The sequence below is a fragment of the Adiantum capillus-veneris genome, chromosome 30, assembly GCF_014529385.1.
Source record: "Adiantum capillus-veneris isolate H3 chromosome 30, ASM1452938v2, whole genome shotgun sequence".
Lineage (NCBI taxonomy): Eukaryota > Viridiplantae > Streptophyta > Polypodiopsida > Polypodiales > Pteridaceae > Adiantum > Adiantum capillus-veneris.
The window spans coordinates 74442211-74469171 of NC_140960.1; the positions used below are offsets into that span (position 1 = coordinate 74442211).

The following is a 26961-nucleotide window of genomic DNA, read 5'->3' on the forward strand; positions in this document are numbered from 1 at the left end:
TGTTGGCAATTGGCAAAGCTAAAGCAAAGCCATACGTTTTTCTTTATGAATTGTAATCCTACACATTTGTAGTATACTAGTACTAGTATACATGGCGGATAAATACACATACATTAAAAGCATCAATTGTTTGGAATAAGGATGGCCATGTACTGCAACAATCTCATCGTGCTAGACATCGTGCAAGCCATTTCCTTGCAAAAAACTCTATGGTTCTATTTTGGTACTCGTGTAGAGCAACTCCGACGTGTGTTTTAGTGTGCTCTCCCTAGACGATGGCTTGTCTACTCATTGCTTGAGTGACGAGGTCTTACAGTCCATCCTCTGGTGTCTCTTTTTCTCATGAAAAAGAGAGACAACGGTGGAGGACCATATAACTTCATGCTGATAAACCTGGTCGCCAATCCAGTCACATAGTTAAGATGTGTTTGTTGTCAGCTTTCCAGCTTCTGTTTTTTCCTGCCATTCTTTTTCATAAAGTTATCCCTACATCTTCGAAGGTGCTCTGGCAGATAAGATTGATGAGAGGAAAGCTCTGCGATGAACAAAACATTCTGTGCCCAGCCTGCATACGTGCCAAACCTCTCCACAAAAGCTTCTGAAACAGCCACATGGAGCTTCGAAGTGAGGCGCTCACCCGCCAGTTCTGGCATAATGTAGTTGGTGGCAATCTTCATAGATAGCAATCAATCCAATATTAGTTTCAGTCTCCTTAAGGTAACTTTACAACTCTCTCTCTCTCTCTCTCTCTCTCTCTCTCTCTGTGCATCATCTTTATTACTGAAAAACCCTTGGAGATGCTCGATACGAGCCTGGCAGTACAGTAAATAATATTTACTACAGCCTTTTAAGCCACACAAATAGTAATAGAGATTCACCCCTAGGCAAATTCTAGAACATTCCAAATATTCTAGAGCTTTCTACACACCTCTAGAACTTTTGAGGTAATATTGGAGCTACTAGACTCTTCTAGATACTTCCATTCGAGATCTTGTGTTATATCTTTAAGCCTGTCACTAACTTCCATTTGAGATCTTGTGTTATATCTTTAAGCCTGCCACTAGACCTTATGCTGTGCAACTTCAACTTCAGAGTCCTCTCTCTCTCTCTCTCTCTCTCTCTCTCTCTCTCTATATATATATATATATAGAGAGAGAGAGAGAGAGAGAGACACACACACATACAACACCAAGAGGATATTGCCCTCAATGTTCCCATTGGCGAGCTTCCAAGCGACTGGAAAGGGGAGGGGGACTCAAGTTCCATGAGGCCTTTGCTCGCATCCAAACAACAACCCACATGGTGCAATGGGACCCAACAACAATCACCTCCTCTTAACACATGAACATTGCACCAACCATGCAATCCTCACTTTCAAACATGGCGGATCGAATCAAACTCCTTGAGCAATCGAGGCTTCTCCAGGACACCAAAATTTGGTTTGCAAAAGATCTTACACCCACCCAACTCAAACAGCAGAAGGCAGAACTCCAAAAGATGCGAGAAGCACGCATAGCAAGGAAATGGGCAATTTATCGAGGAGGTAAAGCCATTATACAAGAGTTCCAAACTCCCAAACCAGCTCCCCCCTCTCCTACCCCTCCTAAGGTTTTGCTCATTTCATCTTAACTTCTCGTTTCCACCCCCCCCTTGGACCCTCAGTCCTTAATTGAGATGTATCCAACAACCCCTTCACTCATAAGGAAACCTTTGTAATGTTTTGTTTTCGATCCCGGAGATCGTATCTGACCTCTGTGAACTCTCTCTCTCTCTCTCTCTCTCTCTCTCTCTCTCTCTCTCTCTCTCTCTCTCTCTCTCTCTCTCTAGCAAGGAAAAATGTTCTGATTGAGATAAACATCTCATGGACACAGCCTCAATATAAATGTACAAGGCAAGTCACAACAGAGGTGTGATCCCCTAATGTCTATAAAATGTAAGTAAAATTTAGACTGTTTCATTTTCAAAAAAACTCTCTCAGATCTTCACGTTTTTTTGTACACCAAGAGGGGGTCAGGCAAGGTCATATGCAAGAAAATGGCATTTAACTTATCATCAAAAGGGGACAAACGAGAATCCTACAGCTAGAAAAGATTACCTAAAAAAGCACCGATGTGCTCAACTGGGGAAGTATCCAATTACATGCGCATCAATTTACTCATCAAGTGCACCTAATTAGTCGGCGTTCTATTTTCATAAGTGGCCTTGAGCTTTGCCCACACAGCATAGGCACTGTCAAGACTCTTAAGGTCTACCAAAATTCTATCCGAAATAGCCATCTTTACATACGCAATAGCCTTCTTGTTAAAATTAAGCCACGTCTTATCTGCCATAGCTACACGTTTTGCAGCTTGCAGTGCACCATCGCAATCTTCTAATAAAAGGATACCTTGCATTCTCTCTTTCCATAAATCGAATCAAGTGCCTTCATCTCTTGATTTCGAAGAGATTCTTCACGTCTGAAAACAAAAAATTGAGTTTCTGAAAAAAAATTCAAGAACATTGTTGAATTTGACCTGTAAATGCTGAAATTTGTCCAAAATTGGACAAAAACACCTGTTGTTCACAAATTTCCAACATTCTCCCACCCAAGAGTGAAACATACTCAGAGGTGCAATTTCTGAAATGCACTTGTTGTGATAAAAAGAAATTGTAATAAGAGAGTCGGAGAGGAAACTTGCTTGCCGAAGAAACTTCCCGAGATGAAAATTTCCTAAAATGAGAGAGTATGCTTCTCGAGGGTGTAGGGCTGAAATACTCCGTTGTAGGGTGTAGGGCTGAAATACTCCGTTGTTCGCAATGAACTCCTCGCAAAGAATTTTCACGAGGCCATGATACCATAGTTACCCGGAACGGGCCGGAACGGGAATGGGGAACGGGAACAGGAGGGGTCCGGAACGGACGGGAACGGGGAGGAGGAGGGGGGGCCGGAACGGGAACGGGAACGGGAACAGGCCGGAATGGTCGACTAAAGTAAGGCTTGAATTACCTCCATTCAGCTTAGTCCCAAATAAACTCCTAAACAACCAAAAACTATCCCCAAATTTGCCCCCCAAACCTGCCCTCAAACTGCACCAAATATGTTCCCCAAACAACCCCAAACCTGCCACAAAAATGCAATAGGACTTCTTCTTCTGTTACTTGTTCTTCTTAGGGTTTAGGCCCCTCGGCCAAGATCTGCAAGTTGGCTCCATTCTTCAGGGCTTTGACACGTCAGCAGTTTGTGACATCCCCCCTTCTTAAAAGAAAGTAATCATCCGCAATTACAACATATCTGCAAAACAACTCAAGTTAGCTCAAAAATTTCCGAGGGACGTTCCGAGTGACAATCAGTTTGCTTTTTTTTTTTTTGTTAAGGAGTTGGCTTCTCCTTTCGGCTCTTTTGATCAAGGAGTTGGCTTCTCCTTTCAGCTCTTTTGATCAAGGAGTTGCCTTCTCCTTTCGTCCAGATCGGAACTCTTGATATTCCGGCGTAGTAAAATTAGCCATCACACCGAGACCGCACTGATCTTCCACGGGTGTCTTGATGCACTAAGAGTACATACCCAGGCAATCTCATCCAATTAGGAATAATCAGTAGTTGGCACATCACAATGCAACACAAATGCTCACATATGCATGTTACAAGACACAACAAACAACGCCTCGCACATAACCTAAAAAGGTCCGAGCAATCAGCTGAGAGGACTGTACAACCAAACGCTCCCCAGACCGCAATCTGCGTCGCTTGGAGGTTCAAGCATACAACCAAACGCTCCCCACGCATCGGCCTGCATCATTCGGAGGTTTTCTAGCATACAACGGAATGCTCCCCAACATCGGGCTGCATCGTTCCAAGGTTCAAACAATACTAAAACAATATTCTCACTTCTCCACCCCGGAGTAAAATCACCAATCATTGAAACCAATATTTAAAACCAGAGTCAAACAATTCAAATCGGCACAAAGACAGGTTCAAAACAGATACCATCCATTTCAAACTAAATTCAAACAAGATTACCAAAAAAAGTTCTCAAACAGATTTCAAACTTAAAAAGCAATCTCGACATCAGTCGGGCTCAAAAAGTCGACTGACTTTCCATCCTGAAACCTGCACCAAAAATTAGGGTTAGATTCCTTTCATAAGGTCATAGCCGACCACAGTATCGTCCATCAGCTCTTGGACAGATAGTGTTTCTCTGGCGGCGTTGGTAGTTCCAAGACATAGCAATCACATTAGACCTCCAAGGTTTTTAGCTCGAAAAGAGACACCTACTGAGAGATGTCGAAAAATTTCAAGTTATAATCTGCAAGGGTTTCCATGGCAAGCATTTCAGGATACCCCACTTTGCCAGAAGTTGCACTCCGAAGGAAGATGTCAAAAACCTTCGGGCAAAAAATTTTCTTGAAAGCTTGCCAAACCCTTGGAGTGTGCGCCTTGGTAACTATAGAAATCAACATGTGCATGGCACTACTTCTGAGAAAAACAATGACTCGAAACAAATCTTGATCCTTCTCTTGCAAGTGATCTTTAAGGCTTATGTCCTGTAAGACATGAGCGGTGAAGACGAGAGCGCGCCTGATGTGCGATGTATGAAGCGTGGGAGTGGCTATTAAGTCCAAGGTTAGGGTCCGAAGATACTTCCAAGTAAAATTCCAATAGCTCTGTCTGCTCTTTTGTAGGACCGCTATGCTTTCAAAAAAGCACACGCCTAATGCTCTGATACCACTGTCACAAGACGAGCACCAAGTGCCAATAGAAAAGAACAGACTGAACAAACTTTTAGCACTTCAATAACAACTGAACTGAAAGAGAGAGATGACACGCAACACGGAGTGGCGGAATTCCACCCCAGAGAGTATTGGCCCCAAACCTTGGCACCCCTTTCGGTATTTCTTTATATTGCATCATCAAAGTACAAGCCGGCACTCCAAACTCTGCACCTTCTCCAGGAAGCATGCCAAAGAATGAGCCCTTAGTACATATTTAAAGGCCCTTGGCCTATGAAGAGCAATTTACATGAAAAGCCTTCAAACTCAAAAGTTTCTCGTCCAAAAGTAATGCCAAAAGCTGCTAGCGTAATTTACGGAAATCCGTTCAGCCTGCCACGTCAGCATGTCAGCATGTCAACGTGTTTTGTAGAAATCTGCCACGGCAGCGCTGTCAGCGCAAATTGCGGAGATCAGTAACGTTCTACCACGTCATTAGCGGGTTGCGCAAGTGTGCGGGTCCTACTTTATTTTATTCCTTTATGTCACTTAGGGTCCCATCGGACGGGGTCCCCATAAGCTGGTAGGACTTCTTCTTCTGTTACTCATTCTTCTTAGGGTTTAGGCCCCTCGGCCAGGATCTACAAGTTGGCTCCATTCTTCAGGGCTTTGACACGTTATGTTAGGTGCAGCGGAATGAATGTTGTATTTTCTCAAGATTAGTGATCTTTATTGCTCAAGGTTCCTTTTAGTTCTTTAGGGAAAGAGAGAGCTTTCCGTCTTGTAGAGTGCTGTGGTCACGAACAAAGTGAGTGGATATTGTGCGTGCAAGTGAATGAGACTGAGAGAAGGAGAGAGAAGAGATACGACACCCGAGAGGTTGTAAAACCCTCCTCCGAAGGCCCTTGTGACGCCCTCGTTCGGGGCGTCGCTGAAACGGGGCCGCGCCGGCTCACCTGCGATGCAAACGGGACCTGCAGGCAAGCAAACGCACATACAAGAACGCAACTTGAAACTGAACGCAAGAGGGACACGAGAATGAGGGACGCGAACGAATGATCAATATCATAAGAAAGTGCCGAATACAAGGGACGCGAGTAATCACTGGAAAACGGGGCTGGAAAGTTGGGGGAAGTGGCACATACTTCCCTTATATACTCCCCCGGGTTGAGAGAGCTTGACGCCCACGTCAAGCCGGGGTTTGAGGCGTGCCGATACAAAATTTGTTGCCGAGGTTGAGGGGTGGATATTTACAAAGATGAGAGTTTGGTGTTGCTCAAAAATGTCTAGCTACCTAGGGTGGTGCTATTTACAAGGGGGGTGAGGACTATTCTATGTGGTGTCATGTTGATCGATGTCCTCCTCTTCAGTGGGCATGTTGTAGAATCGGAGCACAAGGGGTCGTCCAAGACAAAGCATGATTTCTTCAGGTACCCAAGTGCATTCCGTCATGGGTCGGTTGCGCCACTTGACATAGAATAGTTGTCCCCGGCGCCCAAAGCGCGACTTTAGGATGGCCTCCGGCTCATTTGGCGGGCCATCCTTTACATATTCGGGGACATTCCGACCATAGGTGCTATCCGGTGCAAACCTCTTGAGGAGACTTACATGGAAAGCGTTGTGGATGTTGATTTGCGGGGGTAGCTCCAGCTTGTAGGTGATGTCGTTGTAGCTCTTGAGCACCTTGTATGGCCTGTAGAATCGGTGGTTGAACTTCGGGGAGAGGCCTTGAGGGAGGTTGATATTTTGGGAGCTTACCAGTACCAAGTCACCTTCTTGGAACAGCTCGGCCGGTCTTCTCTTTTGGTTGGCGTATTTGGCTATGCGTACCTTGCTTTGCTCGAGACTCTTCTTTGCGCGTTGCATGCGTGTTTGCCATTGCTGCAAAAACTCTTCACATTCCAGATCCTAGGCATGCACGTCGCCGGTTGCCAGTGCAAGAGGGGTGATGACTTCTTTACCTGTGGAGAGCTCGAAGGGGGTGTAGCCAGTGCTGCTATGGATGGAGTTGTTGTAGTGGAATTCCATGATGTCCATGTATTCGGACCAGTCCTTTTGATCTGCTTTGACGTAGTTGCGGATGTAGTCTTCAATGCCTTGGTTGACTCTTTCTGTTTGGCCATCGGTTTCTGGGTGGTAGGCGGAGGAGAAGGGGAGCTGGGTTCCTAGCAGCTTGAAGAGCTCGCGCCAGAGGTCGCTGAGGAAGCGGGTGTCGCGATCAGAAACTATGGCTAAGGGGAGGCCGTGGTATTTGAATACTTTGGCGAAGAAGTGTTTGGCTACTTGGTAGGCTGTGACGGGAGGCTTTGCAGGTATGAAGTGAGCTTGCTTGGTGAAGTAGTCGACGACCACGATGATGGTGGTGTGGCCGTGGGAGGGGGGGAGGTCGACGATGAAGTCCATACTTACCATGTCCCAAGGCCGGGAGGGTGTTGGCATTGGGTGGAGGAGGCCAGCAGGCTTGACTCTTTGAGCCTTGACCAGTTGGCAGGTTGGGCAGGTACGCACGTAGTAGATTACGTCGTCCTTCATTTTTGGCCACATGTAGTGTTGATGGAGTTTGTCATAAGACCTCTTCTGGCCCCCATGTCCAGCTAGCTTGCAGTCATGAGCCTCCCACATGAGGTCTTTCTTTAACTCTGGATCATCGGGGATGTAGATTTTTCCATGTGCGTAGAAGAGGTTATCTTTGACTTCAAAAAGACCCACTGCCGCTCTCCCAGAGATGTGGTCGTTGAGCATGCGGAGGACAGCAAGATCAGCTTTTTGGGCGTCGAGGATCCGTTGGCGTAAAGTGCTGGTTGCTGTGGAGATAGCCGTGAGGGTGGGCATTCGGCTGAGAGCATCTGGCATGACATTTGTAGTACCTGGTTTGTGTATGATGTCAATGTCGTATTCTGCGAGAGTATCTTGCCATCTAGCTTGCTTGGGGGTGAGTTTGGGTTGTGTCTGGAAGTACTTGAGGGAGATGTTGTCAGTGTATACCTTGGTGTGTTTGTCTTGGACATAGTGTCGCCACTTTCGGAGGCAGTGGACGACAGCGAGCATTTCCTTCTCATGGGTGGTCCATTTGGTCTCCACATCTGTGAACTTGTGGGACTCGTAGGCGATGGGTTGATGTTCTTGCATGAGGACACCGCCAATGGCACCATCGGAGGCATCGGTGTGGACTTCAAAGGGTTTGGTGAAGTCGGGTAGTCGAAGGACAGGGGTACTGCACATGGCTATCTTCAGGTTCTCAAAGGCTTCTTCTTCTTTAGAGGTCCACTGAAAGGGTTTGTGGCCTTTGGTTATCTCTTTCAGTGGCGCCGCAATCTTGCTGAAGTCGCGGATGAAGCGGCGGGTGTACTGACAGAAACCCACGAACTCTCGGACTTCTTTGATGGATGTCGGTGGGGCCCACTTGATGACAGCGTCGACTTTCTTGGGGTCCACCATAATCCCTTCGGACGTGACAATGAAGCCAAGGAACTCGATCTTCTGGACAACAAACTCACACTTCTCCAGCTTGGCATAAAGTTGTTGTTCCCGGAGGCGCTGGAGTACTGCAGCGACATGCTTCTGGTGCTCTTCTAAGGTTTTGCTGTAAATGAGCAGATCATCGATGTAAGTGATGAGGTAGTCGTCAATCATGTCGCGGAAACTGTCATGGATGATTCTGCAGAAAGTACCCAGACCGCCGGTGAGACCGAACCCCAGGACCATCCATTCCCAGGAGCCGTAGCGGGTGCGGAAGGCAGTCTTCGGGATGTCTTTAGAGGCGATGCGGACTTGGTGGTAGCCTGATCGGAGGTCGATGCGAGTAAAGTATTGGGCACCCTGTAGTCTGTCCAGCAGATCTTCCATGAGGGGGACTGGGTAACTGTTCTTGATAGTGATCTTGTTCAGGGCCCGGTAATCCACGCAGAGTCACATCAAACCGTCTTTCTTCTTGACGAACAGGACTGAGGTGCCAAAAGGGGAGCTGCTTGGTCGGATGAACCCTTGGTCTTCTAACTCTTGGAGTTGCTTCTTGAGCTCTTTGAGCTCGGTGTCGTTCATGCGGTAGGGGGCCTTTGCCGGGGATGTGCTTCCTGGGATGAGGTCAATTTCATGTTGAATTTGCCGAGGGGGGGGTAGGCCGGGGGGGAGTTCTGGGGGCATGACATCCTTGTACTTCTGGAGGATGGGGGTAAGGGAGGGGTCGCCCACTTTGGCTTGCTCGATGGTGATGGAGTTGAGCCTTGCTGTGGGTTGCTCCTTTGCTTGCATGATGCAGAGATGAACCTGAGCTCCTTTCTTGAGAGCCCTCTCTGCTTGCTTTGCACTCATGAGGTTGAGTTTGGGGGACGAGTATTCTAGGAGTTTCTGTTTTCCTTTCATCGCTGCTAACTGTGCAGGGTCTTGGCGGTTGATGGGGGGGGCTTTGGTTTGCGTATGTGCCTGACGGGTGAATGCTTGCTTCGTTGTGAGTCTGGCGCCTTGCACTGTCACTGCTTTGCCTTGATTATTCAGCAGTAATTGATCCACCTTCATGCCGAGGAGTGCAATGAGATACTTGTCGTTGAAGGACAGACCAATGATGGCCTCAAAGTCGTCCATTGGGACCACTATGAAGTCAAGGCGACATGTGAATTCACCAATCTCGACCCTGACTTGACGTGCTGCCTTTACGTTGCTATTCTTTCCTTGGGCAAATTTGACTGTAGTTTCATTGACGGTGGTGAGGCGTAGGCCCAGGCGAGCGGCGCACTGAGGGGATAGGAAATTGTGTGTAGCGCCTAAGTCTACAATGATCCATTGTTGCTGGGTCCCAATCGTTGTCTGGACATACAAGTTCTGAATGTCCGTGATTGCTGCTGCCATGCATTGAGGGTGGAGGGATACGGCTCCAATCCGAAGTTGTTGGTCAGCACTAGTGTCAGTCGTTTCTTCGATTCTTCGTTGGGGGGGGGAGGGTGGTTCTTCGATTTGTATGGTGTTGGCTCTGCCATATGATGTTGAGGCGTAATTGCGCTTGCGTACACAAGCGTAGTAGGGACCATGATCCTTCTTGCAGTCGTTGCACCACACGCGGTCAGGGAACAGGTTGTTATTATTGCCGTTGTAGTTCTGGGAGGCAAAACTGTTGGGTGTGGGATTGTAGGAGTTGCTTGCAAAAACGCTGCGTGGGACTAAGGCGCCATTTCCGCGGCCTAGTCCCGGGTTGGGATTGGGCGGTGGGAGGCGGGTAACATTGCTTCTGTTATTCTGTACAAATCCGCGACCTTGCCCGACGGGTGGGTTAGGCCAGTGGTTGGGTGCAAAATTGTTGGGACGGTTGTTTGGAGGCAAACCTGGTGTGGTGTTTGTGTCATGGAGCTTTTCTGCCATGTTGGCGGCCACTTCCCAGGTGTTGGGACTCTGTTTCTCTACCTCTCGGCGGGCCCAGTGCTTAAGGACGTACAGGAAACCATGCAGCCTGTCTGCTGTGTGCATCAATGGGAGTTGGAGCATGAGTCGCTGGTACTTGACAATGTAGTCTGATATGTGGCCGTCTTGGTGTAGATCGCGCCACGAATCCCTGACTTTGTTGCCCTCATTTTCTGGGACAAAGTAGCTGAGCATGTCTTTTTGTAGATCCTCCCACTCCTCCCAGTGCTTTGATTGCTGTTCAGTGAGGAACCAGACATAGGCGTCGTCGGCCAGAAAGGTTTTGGCCACTTGCACATATCTGCGTCTGCCTATGCTGTTCCACTGCATGTAGTCTTCTACCTCGCTGAACCACTTGTTGAGTTCCAGTGAGGAGCGTTTGCCTTTGTATTTCTCTGGGGGACTGGGTTTGAATTTTCCCAGTCTGTTTTCGTCTTCTAGATGTCGGTCCGAGCTGTAGTAGCGTCTTTCACTTCGATCATCCTAATCATCTTCGTCTTCGGGTCGTGGTCGTCTTTGGGTGTTACGCCGCGTGTTGACATTGCTGGGACCTGGTTGGTCTTCGTATCGTTGGCCTAGCTGTGTTTGAATCAATTCACCCAGGTTAGCCGACATCAGGTTGATTTGTTGTTCCACGGAGGCCATGATGCGGGCCTCGAGTCTTCTTTCTATTGTGTCTTGTGCATCTTGTCGTGTCTTCGTTTCTTTCTTCTTCTTCTTATTTAGATCAGGCTCGGTTCTGTATCCGTCATCATATTCTTGATCTCCAGCCATTCCTGTACTTTTGTGGCCGAAACCGAAAAGAGAAACTCAAAAATGTCGAAAACTGACAGACTGTGCGAAAACGGCTTGAAAACGTTGAAAAACTATGAAACAGTGCGAAACTGGGTCCAAAATGGCGAAAACTGCGAAAAACTGCTCAAAAACTGTGAAAACCGGTCCCAAACGGTGTAAGACGGGGCAAAACGAGGTAAAACGCTGAAAAACGGGGCAAAACGGGCCAAGAATGCGAAGAACGCGGTGAAAACGGGGCGAAACGCGGGTCAAACGAGGCAAAACGGTGAAAAACTGTGAGGAACGGGGAGAAAACGCGCGGAACGGGGCAAAACGGGGCCACACAGGCCGAGAACGCGGAGCAAACGTGGAAAAACGAGGCAGAACGGGCCGAAAACGTGGTGACAACCACGGGCCGTGGGCCAACGTCGGGTCGGCGGAGACTCGAGCCGAAGCTCTGATACCAAGTGTGACGCCCTCGTTCGGGGCGTCGCTGAAACGGGGCCGCGCCGGCTCACCTGCGATGCAAACGGGACCTGCAGGCAAGCAAACGCACATACAAGAACACAACTTGAAACTGAACGCAAGAGGGACACGAGAATGAGGGACGCGAACGAATGATCAATATCATAAGAAAGTGCCGAATACAAGGGACGTGAGTAATCACTGGAAAACGGGGCTGGAAAGTTGGGGGAAGTGGCACATACTTCCCTTATAGCCCCACTCTCGTCGGCGAGAGTGGTCTACTTCGATTGCACAAAGGTGTACAGTGCGAATGCAATGGACTGATGCAATGGGACTATGCCGATGACGACGACGGTGATGACTACGACGACTTGATGGCTGAAATCTGTAGGCTTCTAATCGCTGAATTCGGGGACTGTTTTGGTGGCTAAAAATGACTGTTTTGGCTGCGTTTTCTTGGGCTAAACTTGGGGGTCTTTCTGCAACCGTCTAAGGCTGATTTGCTACTGCATCTATGGCTGAATTCCGGCATTTTGTCACTGCTGAATTTGCAGGTTTCCTAGCGCTAGTAGTTGGAGCTGAAAACGCTGGAAAGGCTGCTGGTTTGGGCTGAGGATCAAAACGCTGGATGGCTATGTCTGTTGTCAAAAACGCTAGGCTAATCTGCATCTTCAAAGCAACAACGCTCGCATGGCTGAACTGTGGGAAAAACGCTAATGCTGATGGTCTTTGCGACGGCATCAATCTGGTAACGCTAGTGTGCTGAGGGTGATGGCGATGACCGCTAGAGAGGAAACGCCAGAGATGGGGTTTACTGCTGGGAACAAAAACGCTAGGGGTCCTTGAGGGGGTTACTGCTGAGAAGTTGCCTGTTGAGCCCTGCTGCCTCTTCTGCCAGAAAGTGCTAAGTTGGGTTTGCTTACATATTAACTTAGCAAAATTGCCCTACCTACTTTTGTTGGAAAGTCACTTAAAAATAATAAGTTAAAATACCAATAAATAGGAAAATAGGCTAAATGCACTGGAAAATTCCCCTAATTGATGCTAATGGATTCTGATGGGAATTCCGATGATCATGCTGTGTGCAACCGGAGGATATGCATCTATGCTAAGTGACTGGGCATGCACGGTCTACGAACACTCACAAAAGTGCCAGATCACTGCTAATCTAGATTGACTGAACTGACGGGAACCCTGCTATGGTGTAGCTTGTCCACGGACACATAGGGTTGGGATGTGTCACGTGACATCCCCTCCTTTTCAAAGTGAGGTACTGGTACCGAACTGTATGGCGTCGAGGGAGATCGCCAACAGCATCCGGAATCCTGGAAGGGACTCTTCGCCGGCCCACTCTGTTGTGTGGGTCGAGTGGTACTTGAACTTCATAAAGGTCTACAACGCTTGCTTCTTTGGGCCGCGCCGAAAGCGACACAAAATCTTCTATGGCTCCTTCAATGCTTCAACTTCGTCTAGAGACCTGCTTCTTTCGTCTTCAAGAATCTCCATGGCTGAAAATTCCTGAAACCATCTCCAACACAAAACCATGAATATACCCATTCCATGTAAAGTGAAGGAAAAAAATCTTGTCTTCTCTAAAGACTGTGTATGCAATGTAGATGAACATAGAGACGGAGTGACACCCCGTTCATCAAACACATGCAAACAATGCGTTCGAATCTTTTCTGTTTGATCAAAATCAATCAACTGTGGCAAATCACAATGGAAATGCCCATGCTTGGTGCTCATACTATCATGTGCTCTTTCTACAACTGCGTCATGCCAAGGAAGAGACATAGAATGTGACTTCTTGACATACAGACTTGTCAACTTTTCATGAAGAATCCGCATACATTCGTGCTCATCCATGAGAGAAACGTGCTCAGCATACAATATGTCATGCCTAGGAAAAGGGATCACATAACAATGCTGACTAAAATTCAGAAAACCTTCACGAATGAAACACTTGAACAATGCGTGCGTATCAATCATGCGAACACATAATACTTCCTGTGATGGTTCTTTGGACCAAGGCTTGAGAGCCAAGATCGCTTCTTCGGGATCTATCGAATCGTCTTGTGGGGGATCTGTGGACCTCGACTCGAAAGCCAAGATCGATTCTTAGTGATTGATCGATTCTACAACGAGTTTAGCTTCGCCAGAAAAAGCATCAACTAAGACATCATCCTTGTGAACAATCACATCATCTTCATGCAATTCATCATGCTTGTCTTTTTCATCCAAATCATCATGCAAATCATTATTAGTCAATTCATCATGCTTCTCATAATCATGCAAATTCTGTGCGTGCCCTACTGTGGAGACAAAGAGACTGAGAGAGTCTCCTTATCCCGAATCCTTTCAACCTTGTCCTGCATATTAGTAATGAGAGATGGAGAAGGAGCAGTGTCCACTCCATGAAAGACAGTAGGAGAATCACTTTTGGCATTGAGAGTTAAAGTGTTAGCCTCCCAATCAACGAGAGGGTTTATTTCACGAAACCATTTCATGCCTAAAATCATATCACATCCTGAGAGAGGAGAAACAACAAATCTTCAAGTGAAGGCAGTCTGTTGAATTGCAAACAACACATCAAGGCACTCCTTTGTGATGAGAGCGTCCATACCAGGACGAAAGCCAGAGACCTCGATAGGAGATCTCGGACTAACTTCGAGGCGGGCTCGCTCAACAAGAGAGGGGCTAATCACATCATGCATACTACCTGGGTCAAACAATATGACAAGACGGTGCCCCGACGTACGACCATAACATTTAATGAGAGAATCATCAATGGGAGGGTCCTGAGAAACTTTGGGCACAATCGTGTTATCATTCATTGCATTGACAGATGTAGTGGGTGTTGTGGGTTCTTTAGATTCATTCGATTCAAGCTTAGGACATGTTCGTTTTATGTAACCCTTAATGTGACAATGAAAACAACGACCTTCCTTAGAATAAGTGCTTTGTTCTTCCGACGTGATGTATCCTCCTACAATTCCTTGTGCTACCTTTTCATCTGGAGTAAGCTTAGGTTTAGCAGTTGTGTTAGCCTTACCCTTAGATTCATTGGAAGAATTCTTTGATGAGATACTGTTGGAAGATTGATTAGAAGAGTTATCATTCTTACCGTTCTTACCGTTCTGCGGGTTCTGAGAAGTTTGCGAGGTACTTGTGGAAGTCTTGTTCTCCTTAGGCTTTCCCTTGTTGTGCTTCATCTCCTGTGCGAGAGCAATCGCTACCGCCTTGTTGAGATCGATTAGATCGAATACCTCGACATCGTACTTCATATACTTGTCTAATCCAAAGAGAAAAGCCTCTTTGCGCTCATCATCCGACATGCGTAGTTGGGTACCTAGCTACAAAACAGGATTAGAAAAAGACATAACCGGCATACCGTTTTGCTTGAGAGAGCGCCAATCGTCCTTCAATCGTGTAAGGTACTGAGGTGGCATAAACCGCGCCTTGAGCTTGTCTTGGAAATCAGCCCAACTAAAAGAGAGGGGCGTGAAATCGTCGGCTGCCTCTAGGTGCGTGGCTAGCTGTGCCTCTTGCCATGCGTGGTACCAATTGATGGCATCACTGGCAAGGTACATACTACCGTCAAAACTTTGTTATTTTCTGTCTTCTTAGTTGTCGCAAAATAAGCATTAAATTGATGCAACCAAGAATGAATAACTGTAGCATCCATCTTACCGTCATACTTACTGAGAGTCAACTTTTTCTGTAACTGGATGGTTGGAATCCGCGTCGTGGCTTGCGCCACTTGACGAACTCCCACGATCTTTGGGTGGTTCGGTCTTCGCGGCTAGGATGTGGGAAATAAATTCTTGATGACGAATCTCCCTTTGAGCCTCTCGTTCATCGTGCTCGCGTTCGAAAGCAAGTCGATGTTCTTCTTGTTTTGCGACGAGAGCAAGGCGCTCACGTTCCTGAGCAAGGCGATTTTCTTCTTGTTTTGCGGCGAGTGTGGCGTTTCTTTCATCGCGCTCGCGGTCCTTGGCTTCTTGTGCTTCTGCTTTGCTTGCGAGTTGTGCCAATGCAACTCGATTCGTTTCTTGTTGTTGTGCCATCATGTCCAACATCGACTTGACCATCATCTCCATAGGAGTGAGGACAACTCGTGGCGTAGATGGCGAAGGGGGAGAGTTGAAAAATCTCCTGGTGGGGAGAATCCTTCGTCGCCTCTCTCATGCTCATCACCTAAATGCGAAGTATCCATGCCCTTCGGGTGACGACCATGCACTAGGATCTTTGGTTCTTAAGTTCACGAGGAACTTGGTTCTTGAGGGTCTTGAGGTTCTTGAGGTTCTTGAGTTCTTGGGTTCTTGAGGATCTTGAGGTTCTTGAGGGTTTCTTTCGCTTGCAAATCGCGTTGGAGAAGGATCTTCTCTTCACCCAAGTTCTACTCCTTTCTGCGGGCGCACCCCTTGGCGGCCTTGCGCTCACACCAAGGTTGCTTTTTGCCACCTCACGTCGATTGGCCGGTCGTCAAGTGCACGGTCCGCTCTCAATGAGTGAAAAGAGACACAAGGGGAGGCTGGACAAGCCCTTCTTTCTTGGGATTCCTGTCACTCTTCAACAAAACACGATTAGGAATCGCCACGCCCAAGTAAACTTGGGTTCGTGCAATCGCAACAAGCAAAAAAAATTCTTGTGGTTCTTTCCTTGAGTAATGCAGAACACTTCCAAAGCTCTGATACCAATGTTAGGTGCAGCGGAATGAATGTTGTATTTTCTCAAGATTAGTGATCTTTATCGCTCAAGGTTCCTTTTAGTTTTTAGGGAAAGAGAGAGCTTTCCGTCTTGTAGAGTACTGTGGTCACGAACAAAGTGAGTGGATATTGTGTGTGCAAGTGAATGAGACTGAGAGAAGGAGAGAGAAGAGATACGACACTCGAGAGGTTATAAAACCCTCCTCCAAAGGCCCCACACTCTCGTCGGCGAGAGTGGTCTACTTTGATTGCACAAAGGTGTACAATGCGAATGCAATGGACTGATGCAATGGGACTATGCCGATGACGACGACGGTGATGACGATCACGACTAGATGGCTGAAATCTGTAGGCTTCTAATCGCTGAATTCGGGGACTGTTTCGGTGGCTGAAAATGACTGTTTTGGCTGCATTTTCTTGGGCTAAACTTGGGGGTCTTTCTGCAACCGTCTAAGGCTGATCTGCTACTGCGTCTATGGCTGAATTCCGGCGTTTTGTCACTGCTGAATTTGCAGGTTTCCTAGCGTTAGTAGTTGGAGCTGAAAACGCCGGAAAGGCTGCTGGTTTGGGCTGAGGATCAAAACGCTGGATGGCTATGTCTGTTGTCAAAAATGCCAGGCTAATATGCATCTTCAAAGCAAAAACGCTGGCATGGCTGAACTGTGGGAAAAACACTAATGCTGATGGTCTTTGCGACGGCATCAATCTGCTAACGCTAGTGGGTTGAGGGTGATGGCGATGACTGCTAGAGAGGAAACGCCAGAGATGGGGGTTTACTGCCGGGAACAAAAACGCTAGGGGTCCTTGAGGGGGTTACTGCTGAGAAGTTGCCTGTTGAGGGGGAAGCTCTTGCTGCCTCTTCTGCCAGAAAGTGCTAACTTGGGTTTGCTTATATATTAACTTAGCAAAATTGCCCTACCTACTTTTGTTGGAAAGTCACTTAAAAATAATAAGTGAAAATACCAATAAATAGGAAAATAGGCTAAATGCACTGGAAAATTCCCCTAATTGATGCTAATGGATTCTGATTGGAATTCCGATGATCATGCTGTGTGCAACCGGAGGATATGCATCTATGCTAAGTGACTGGGCATGCTACGAACAGACTCACAAAAGTGCCAGATCACTGCTAATCTAGACTGACTGAACTGACGGGAAACCTGCTATGATGTAGCTTGTCCACGGACACATAGGGTTGGGATGTGTCACGTGACACGTTAGCAGTTTGTGACAGCACCAAATTCTATGGAGGTTTTGATTAAGTCAATGGTGGAGATATCAAGTTTTATCTTTGAAGGCTGATCCACCCAAAAAGTCCACAGAATCCTTACGTAGACCGGGTAGAGACGACGACTCCAACAATCTAGTCACTGAGAAGTTGACTTTCAATAAGTATGATGGTAAGATGGATGCCATTGTGATTTATTCTTGGTTGCATCTTACTTTGCAACTAATAAGAAAAACAGTAACAACAAAGTTTTTACAGCCGCCATGTATTTGTCGCGTGATGCTATTGAAAGCGCGAAGCAAAGGGTACCGATAGGTGCGCGTCGCGATGTAGTGCAGGATTGGGGCAAGAAGCAAGAGACGGAGTGTAGCAAAGAGAAAGCGCTAGGGATCGAAGCAGGGAGGGGGAGAGAGAGAGAGAGAGAGAGAGAGAGAGAGAGAGAGAGAGAGAGAGAGAGAGAGCTTGTACGATTTGGGAAAAACTCAATTAGTGAGTTTCTGGGCTTTCCCACTTTTATTATAAGTGACTTTAAAAAATGTGTCCAGGTTCAATGTGAACCTGAACAAAGTATAAAAATGTACAATAAGAGGTCATTTAGGGCCTTTAACCCAACAACCTCCCACTCAAAGGCATAAATGACGCCTTTAAGTAAACCAACTCCCACCAGCTGTCACGATTGTGACTATGTTAACAACAATACATCTACTCCTAGTTGCAGATACGCGAAGTGTCATGCCAAGGAGGACCCCTACGATTGGATCACGACCCTTCGCTCAAGAGACGTGCCTCTTCGCCAAAAGCCACACTCCTTCGACGACTGGTCACACCCCTTCGCTCTACGGTTGTGACTCTTCGCCCAATGGTTGCAGCTCTTCGCCGAAAGGATGTTTCTTTACGCCTAAAGTCATGTCTCTTCACCAGGAGACATGTCTTTTCATTTGTGTCTCTTCGTCTCCTATATTATTGTACTCAGTTTCAAGCAATCATCAATCAACACAGAGTCTTTTGAGTCTTGTTTCTGAGTACAGTTCAAGTTTCTTAAGTCTTAATCATGAGTTTAAGTACTTAATTAAGGATTAGGACCTAGAATCCTTACAGTGGTATCAAAGCAAAAAAAATTCTGGGACCCTAAGGTTGTGAGCCTCTCACCCTCACCGCTGCACTCTACCCTCTTCCCGCAGTTGTATGGAAGCAAAAGAAAGGTTGGCTTTCCTCATGGATACTAGCCAGCATACTTAACCTCACCCGCTCCCGAAGCAAACATTGCCTTGCAGAAAGATGACGTGCATCTCTTACCCGAAGCTTGGGCTCACGTGCTTGTTGATTCTCTATAGGCGTGGCCCGGCAGCAGATGCTCGTTCCGCGCATGCCTCTTCATGTGTTGCCTTCCTTGGTGAAGGGGCACACACCCCTTGGTGAAGGGACACACCCTCTCACCTCTTGGCACCTCTACCCACTGGTGGCTAACCAAAGTCTCACACGCCCTGCAGAAGATCGCACAGCACTTCCCAGGTGACCCTGGATGCAATCAAATGCACAGTTGCAATGCAGACATAGGCTTCCTCGCGGGAAAGCATTTGCTTTCCCAAAAAGCAATTCCGCTTCCTTAGAAAGCATCTCTTTTTCCTCAAAGTTTCCTTTGAACCCATCTTCATTCAAGTGCTTGCTTTTCCTTGTGCACAATTCCAACACAGTTTGGAATTTTCTCCTGACTATGGATATTCCATTTCCGATGCACCCGTCACCCACCTTGTGACGCATCAAGAATACCCAACACCTAGTCCTTTCCTACTGAACTTACGGTACAATCTCCTTCACGATGCTCCATGTCACCCATCCTATGACGCATCAGAGATGTCCGTTCCCGAATGGTCGGATACTTCTTCCCGATGCTCCCTGTCACCCATCCGATGTGACGCATTAGAAGTACCCGTTCCTAGTGGCCTTACAGATATTCCCGTTCACATTGCTCCCGTCATTACTTTGAATGGCGCACTAGAAATACTCTATACTCGGATGTCTCCAGTGAGAAAAACCCTCTCACTTAAAATTCCAATAATTCATTTAGAATTATTTTTCCTGGTGTTCGAAGCAAGAAAACCCCCTCACTTATAAATCCACTAATTCATTTAGAATTATTTTTATGTCAGATAAAGCCAATTTAGCAACAAGCTCCCTTGGAATTACCTTGCAGTTTAGGTGCAAAACCCTAAACCTGCAAAAAAAACACAGCAGGCTGTAATTTTCTGTTTCGCATCATTTTGAGCGGAGAAAACACGTCTACGCGTGTCTCAAAAGCTCCCGCACGCAATGGGACAGTTCCCCCTTGAAAATGACGAGTTTTCACGCAAGAAAACTCTCCGTTGAGGCAATCCTTCACAATGGAACTGTGCATACCTGTAGGGGATTAGCAATTAGCTAATCTGGTTCCTTTACAGAAGGCTCTTGCCTTGGCAACCGCACATAAAATCCCCAGAACTGTACATGGTCATCTGAGAAGCCCAACTAGTGGGGCCTTACTATATGTGCCAAAAGAGAGAGAGAGAGAGAGAGAGAGAGAGAGAGAGAGAGAGAGATGCACGAAAGCAAATCATCGCGCTACACATGAGACAAGGGAGAAGGCAAGCTTTCCATTAAAACTGTGATCACCTGCACCCACTACTCACACACACACTAAGTAGCACACTGTGATAAAAATCAGCCCTTCTCCTCAATTTGGTTGAGACTGCAGATTCTGGAGTGTAACAAACTTGGACACCCCAAGTCAAGATTCTACCGCAACACAACAGAGATGCACTTCAAAACAGTTCACAAAAGTCGACACGGCCCGACGTATTTCCGTGCCCAGAGGTATTGGCCCCAAAGACTGGCGCCCCTTTCGGTATTTCTTTTTATATTAATTTGTGTGCAAAGTACAAGAGAGTCCGTGGGTACTCAACTCTCAAACTCTGCGTCCAGATGCTCTGAGGAGTGAGTCCCAAAAGGACTTATTTATTCTTACAAGGGATGCCCAACAGCAGAGCCCCAAAATCTTTTAAACTCAAAAGCAACTGTAACCAAACGCTACTAAAACAACAGCGTAATTTTTGGAAATCCGTACGTACTACCACGTCAACAGACCAGCGCGTTTTGCAGAGAATCTGCCACGTCAACAATCAGCGCAGATTGTGGACGTCTGTACAGTCCGTACAATTTGCCACGTCAACCTGTCGGTGCATTTTACGGGGCTGTGCCACGTCAACATGGTGTGTCCGGGAGCCTGCCACGTCACCAATTTGTGACATATCCCCCTCTTGAAAGAATTGTAATCACCCTCGACTACGCCTACAAAACAGACAGAGGCCCTTTTATGTCACTTGGGGCCCCATCGGACGGGGTCCCCATAAGTTGGTAGGACTTCTTCTTCTGTTACTTGTTCTTCTTAGGGTTTAGGCCCCTCGGCGGGCATCTGCAAGTTGGCTCCATTCTTCAAGGCTTTGACACGTCAGCGGTTTGTGACATCTCCCCTTCTTGAAAGGGAGTAATCGTCCACGATTACAGCATATCTGCAAAACAACTCAAGTTAGCTCAAAAATTTCCGAGGGACAATCACTTTGCTCTTTTTGTTAAGGAGTTAGCTTCTCCTTTCGTCTAGATCGGAACTCTTGGTATTCCAGCATAGTAAAATTAGTCATCACACCCAAACCGTACTGATCTTCCACGGGTGTCTTGATGCACTAAAATTACATACCTCGGCAATCTCATCCAATTAGGAATATTCAGTAGTTGGCACATCACAATGCAACACAAATGCTTACATATGCATGTTACAAGACACAACTTATAAGAGGTGGTTCACGCGGTAAAATGCGTGCATAATGAAATGATTGTTCTTGTGCAAGAGAGGGTATGCAAGTATGACTGGCATGGGCATGCACGTCCTGCTAGAAGCTCACAAAGGTACCAAGCTCAGTCCTAAGCTAAGACTCATGCTAGACTATGGCAGAAGCGTGTCCACATGACGCAAGTGAAGTGCGCACATAACAATCGGATTTCCCGGTAGAAGAGAAATCGGTCGCGCTCTGATACCACTGTAACAAAGTTGGACACCCCAAGTCCGGATTCTACCGCGACACAGCAACGATTCACTTCAAAACAGTTCACAAAAGTCGACACGGCCCGGCGTAGTTCCGTGCCAAGAGGTATTCGCCCCAAAGACTTGCGCCCCTTTCGGTATTTCTTTTTATATTAATCTGTGTGCAAAGTACAAGAGAGTCCGTGGGTACTCACTCTCAGACTCTGCATCCAGATGCTCTGAAGAGTGAATCCCAAAAGGACTTATTTATTCTTACAAGGGATGCCCAAAAGCAGAGCCCCAAACTCTTTTACACTTAAAAGCAACTGTAACCAAAAGCTGCTAAAACAGCCAGCGTAATTTCCAGAAATCCGTACGTACTGCCACGTTAGCAGACCAGCACGTTTTGCGGAGAATCTGCCACATTAGCAATCAGCGCAGATTGCGGACGTCCGTACAGTTTGCCACGTCAACCTGTCGGCGCATTTTACGGGCCTGTGCCACGTCAGCAAGGTGTGTCCAAGGGCTTGCCACGTCACCAGTTTGTGACAGAGAAAGGATAGACGGCACAGCATGTTGGGTCCCAACCACCCTCAACGGCCCCCTTGATCTGTTGCCAAAGCAAGTACTTGCTTTATTGACTTTCACAATGTTGTTACAATGATCCTAGATGATGAATGTTGATGGATACTTGACATAGAGAGGCTTGATAATGCGTAGATACTTGGTACTGCTCAAATGTTGACGGGTACTTGCTGTGGCTAATGATGAAGGTTGACATCTGCTACTTGCTAGCGATGGCTAATGCAGAAACGCTGGTACTGATGCTTGTTCTGAAACGTTGGCACTGATGGGAAAATGTTGGTACTGCTGGCATAGTAACAGGGAGCGGGCGGAACGGGGCCCTCTCGTTCTCGAAACGCGTTCCCAATCTCGACGCCTCCTCGAAACGGAAACGGGAATGGAACGCCGTTCTCTTCCCAGGCATAACGGGAACGGTGCTGAACGGGGCCCAGAACAAGTGGAACGTGGAACGGCAAATCCGGAACGCCAAATTTTTAAAAAAAGACAGTTTGGGACAGGTCTTTGGAACTTTTAGGGGGGGGGTGTTATTTCCATCCTCTCCTATATAAAGGACTTTACACCCTCTCCCTCAAGCTCTCTACCTCACCCTCTCCCTCAAGGCTCTCTCTCCCTCTCCCTCTCCCTTTCCCTCAAGGCTACCGTTCCGGCCTCCGTTCCCGTTCCGCCACCCCAAGGGCCCCCTATTCCAAAAACATCCCGGAGCCCCCCGTTTCCGTTCCGTGTAACTATGACTGTTGGTCTGAAAACGATGGTATTGATAGGGAAAATATTGGTACTAATGGGGAGAACGCTGGTACTAATGGGCTGAAAACGCTGGTACTAATGCGAGGAAGCCGGTTTTTCATGTCAAGACCAAGCATATTGAGATATAGTACCTGTCACGTACAGCGGAAGTGTTTATGGATCTCGGATCTAGTACTCCGCACAAACACAAGGGACACTTACTTTACTTGAAAGAACTGAACTGAAATGAAAGACAAAGAGAGACAAGAGCGAGAAAAGAGATGACACAAGGATGTCGGGTCCCAACCCTCAAGGGTCCCCTTGCTCTGTTGCCAGAGCAAGTACTTTCTTTATTCTTGCACAATGCTCATACAACCTAAATGTTGAAGTGTCGATGCTAATGGGTACCGATGCTACTGATGCTAGGTACTGATGGTATTGCGGGGTACTGAGGTACTAAGGTACTGATGGGTCTATGTCGACGACGATGCTGATGACGACGAGGTACTGATGGGTCTATCTCGACATCGGTGATGTTGACGACGAGGTACTGATGGATCTATGTCGACGATGGTGACGACAACGACGACCACGACGACAGGTCTATGGCTGAATGCTGAAAACAATTCCGTCGACTTGGCCGCAACGGAACAACCGGCTGCGAGGAGGGAAGGGCTGATCTGCTGAGGGTGCTGCGGCAGAAGCCGAGAAAGGTAAAAATGTTGGCTGTCTTGGCTGAAAACGCTGATCATTAAGGCTAAAAACGTTGATGGAGAAGAAGGCTGAAAATTCTAGGTGCTCGCCTGCAATCCCCAAGTCTGCAGGTTCCTCTGTTGTTGCTGCCTCTTCTATCTTCCACTAGCGCACAAGGGATTTCTTTTATAGGTCCTTTAGCCATTTGCGCTATGTACATTCCAACAAGGGGAAATGAAAAGTCGCTTATTAATAAAATGGCTTAAGAGGCGGTTCACACGCGGTAAAATGCCTATATGCTGAAATGTTGTCCTGTGCAAGAGAGGGTATGCAACTATGACCGGCTTGGACATGCAGGTTCTACTAGAGGCTCACAAAGGTGCTAGGCTAGTCCTAAGCTAAGACTCATGCTAGACTGTAGCAGAAATATGTCCGCGAAGCGCAAGTGAAGTGTGCACGTCACTGTACCATTTTGTTCATGAGAAAACCATGGATGGCTTTATTCGACTAGAGTATTGTCTTGCGTCACTTAAGCTTGTTGATATCTTCACCAAACATCTAGCACACGCAACATTATCCCTTCGTGCCAGCTACCTTGGATTGGTTCTTTGTCCATGAGTTGAAGAAGGGGTGTTAAGAGAGTCACACCTTCCTCTCTAATGGTGGTTCCAGTATCTTCCATGAGCAGATTGGGAATGGGCTACTTTTTGGTTGTGCCCAGCCACACCTTCTTGGCGGCGACAAACGGGTGTTATGCCCACCCCCTTCATGCATAGCCAGCGACCAGATTTGGTCCCCTAGGCAAGTTTATTATCTCGATCGAGATTAAGCCTCGTGCTATGTACGGACCAGTTAAGTTATGAAGCGACCTAAAACAGAGCAAGTGGTTTCACACAAGGAAAAGTTATGAATAACCTCAAAAAAAGGCATGTTACTGTTGATAAACAACGTGGCATTATTTCAGGGCGCCCCTAGTTATGGGGTCGTGGGGTTTGTAGGAGACATAGGTAGGACAAACTGGGAACTCACTATATAGGGACCCCACCCCTTTGTATTGTTCCTCATGTTGTCATTTACAGATTATAGCCAGTGAATTTGGGGTTAATGATCTCTAGCGTTTTCTCTCTCCTCTCTCAAGCATTAGCATTTGCGATCTCTCTCTTTGTGCTTGCGTTTTCACTTGCATTCTCTATTGCCATTGCTACCGCTCCTCTGCACTCCATTGTTTGCAGGTGTTGCATGAAAGGCCTGCTCGGTGGGCGGTCAACACATGGAGGACATTACAGAGAAGAACTATCGTGGTAGATTCATGATCAAGTGGTTGCCCGGTCCCAAGAGGAGATTTGCTCACAGTATCAAACTTAATCATCATCCGATTCACCTTTTCAGTTGAACCTTGTTGAAAACCCTAACCCTAAAACCCGTCACACAGGTGCAGGGGGAAAACAATTGTAGTAACCTTCCAAAATGGGACTCACCTAAAATGCAAGCTTCATCTCCAAGAATCACCCTACTCATTAATATTATCATCAACACAACACAGGATCAAAAAGGCAGGTTTTTGACATTATTGCAAGACACTCAACCGTTCTATTGGTGAGTGCAGGAAAAGAATTGACAAGGAGAAATAAATCAAGGAAACAAGCGTGAAGGCATGATCGAGGATGGTATCATCAATGCACAAACATTAGCTAAAATATAAACAGTTGTAAGGATTCAGGATGTACCTGCCACACATGCGTGTCAACAGGTATTGCATGGTGCTGATCCAATGAAAATAGTGCGATACAGGCTGCTACTTTTGGTCCAATCCCAGGAAGAGAGCACAACTCAGCTAAGGTATCGTCCAAAGTCCTCCCTCTCAGAGAATATAACCATTCCTCACCTCCACCTTTCTTCAGCTGCAGCTCTTTTACTGCTCCAACGATATATTTAGCCCTGTATTACTAACTTGCAAATTTCATAAACAGCAATATATGAACATTGCTTCACAACTTGAATGTGTGTTTCTTAATAAACAAACATTCCTTCACAACTTGAATGTGTGTGTGTGTGTGTGTGTGTGTGTGTGTGTGTGTGTGTGTGCGCGCCCCTTGACTGACAAGCAGGAATTTTTGCAAAACATTAGAGGTGAGGAGAACATAAACAGAGATAGATAGGGCTCGCTTACCTGTAGCCAAACCCTGCTTTTCTAAGATCCGCCTCTGTAACTTCCGCCAGTGTATCCAAAGTGGGAAATGCATGAAAGGCAAGTCCAGCAACATTTCCAAGGTAAGGCCCGAGACCAGCAAGATGGTCCACCATTTGTGAGATTCTTTGTATGTGGTTATTGGAAGAACAAATAAATTGGAATAGGCATTCCAAAGGGGACTGTCGAAGAAGGCGAGCTCCTCTCATGTATGGAGCTACAGCAGAAAACCTTGCATCTGCAGCAATAAAAGGTGCCCAAACCTCTTTGAGGGATGTATCTAGGTTGAGATAACCTTTCAATGAAACTTCTGCACAGTCCAAGCACACACAGCAGGATCGAGGACCATGAATTTGGCACAAGTAAGCAGCACCCCCTGGGTGTGTAGTAACTCCAGGGGGGTCGTGCATTGCATGGCATGGATGAGCATATCTTGTCTCTGCTGATTTATAGCATTTGAAAGTAGATGTTTTCCCCGCATTCAGAGGGCTTGCGTAGGCCTCACCTCCTGAAAACTCGGTCTGGCATGTTTTGGTGGTATGGAATGGATACTTGGCTAAATATGGGCCATGGGTGGCATGGCATATCGTGATAGGAGAGCCCATGCTGCAGGTACAAGTATTGTGAAGCACGTATTCAACATCAGTAGGTGTCTGTCGAAGTGTGAAGATATACTTGTCTACGACCCCCGTGTACTCACAATCTCCCGTTAGCTTCCAACGAAAGCTCTGACCTGTGGGCAAGGTGAGGGCAAGAGAGAGCTCGGATTGATCTACGCCTAAGCTTCTCCACTCATTTGTTGTCGAAGAAACGGAACGTTCTGCTTTGAAGCATTCACTGAGTGCCCGCTCGCTTGTACTTGGGAAACTGGAAGCAAGAGATCGCCTCACTGTTCTGCTGGTATCGCGGAGAGGGGAGGCGTTTGACGCGCAGCAAGAGCTCTTCTCAGTAGCAACAGAGCGGGTGGCCATGGAAAGCCCGCTACCGCGAGCTCCCACTCGAACAAAGCTTCCAACGTTCATCGGGTCAAGCAAAGAACAAGGTCGTCAAGGGCACTGCCTCCAATTAACTAGAGTGCTTCGTAAGCCGCATTTGTATTGAATCACTAGCTCGCGTGCCCCGTCTATCGACGGGCCTCGCTCGCTCTTACCACTTCACTCTGTATGTGTTTGAGTGTGTGTGGATCTTTATACATCTTTCAATGACACACACACGATCCACACTCACACGATCGAAACTATACATAAAAAAATAGTTTACATTATTGTCAAAAAGGCTCAGGAACATATCTGCATAACACTCTTAGTCGTGTTATTTCAACAGGATCAAGACATTGAGTTGGAGCTCTATAAACTTCTCTTAAATCTACTTTTTGAACCCGACTCAAGTAAATCTTGTAATGACGAATCATCCCAAGCTCTTGCTTTAAGAGCATTAGCCTAATGTTGGGAAAGAAATAGGGATC

At 46.9% G+C, this 26961-nt stretch overlaps 1 protein-coding gene across 1 annotated transcript; it reads right to left on the minus strand.

The window, feature by feature from the left end:
* Positions 1-26558, minus strand: OGG1 (8-oxoguanine-DNA glycosylase 1). The gene is made up of 3 exons (XM_086507127.1): positions 25479-26558; positions 25036-25246; positions 1-671 (listed from the first exon to the last, which is right to left on the minus strand). The coding sequence occupies exons 1-3, from the start codon at positions 26516-26518 to the stop codon at positions 435-437; spliced, it is 1488 nt and encodes a 495-aa protein (XP_086363253.1). The 5' UTR covers positions 26519-26558; the 3' UTR covers positions 1-434.
* Between the last annotated feature and the right edge of the window lie 403 nt (positions 26559-26961).

Excerpts from the sequence above, each read along its gene's own strand:
- OGG1 (XM_086507127.1), bottom strand. The coding sequence starts at position 26,518 with ATGAACGTTGGAAGCTTTGTTCGAGTGGGAGCTCGCGGTAGCGGGCTT. Across the intron at positions 25,247-25,478 it reads AAAGCAGGGTTTGGCTACAG|GGCTAAATATATCGTTGGAG; the intron begins GTAAGCGAGCCC and ends TTAGTAATACAG. Across the intron at positions 672-25,035 it reads TTGACACGCATGTGTGGCAG|ATTGCCACCAACTACATTAT; the intron begins GTACATCCTGAA and ends CTATCTATGAAG.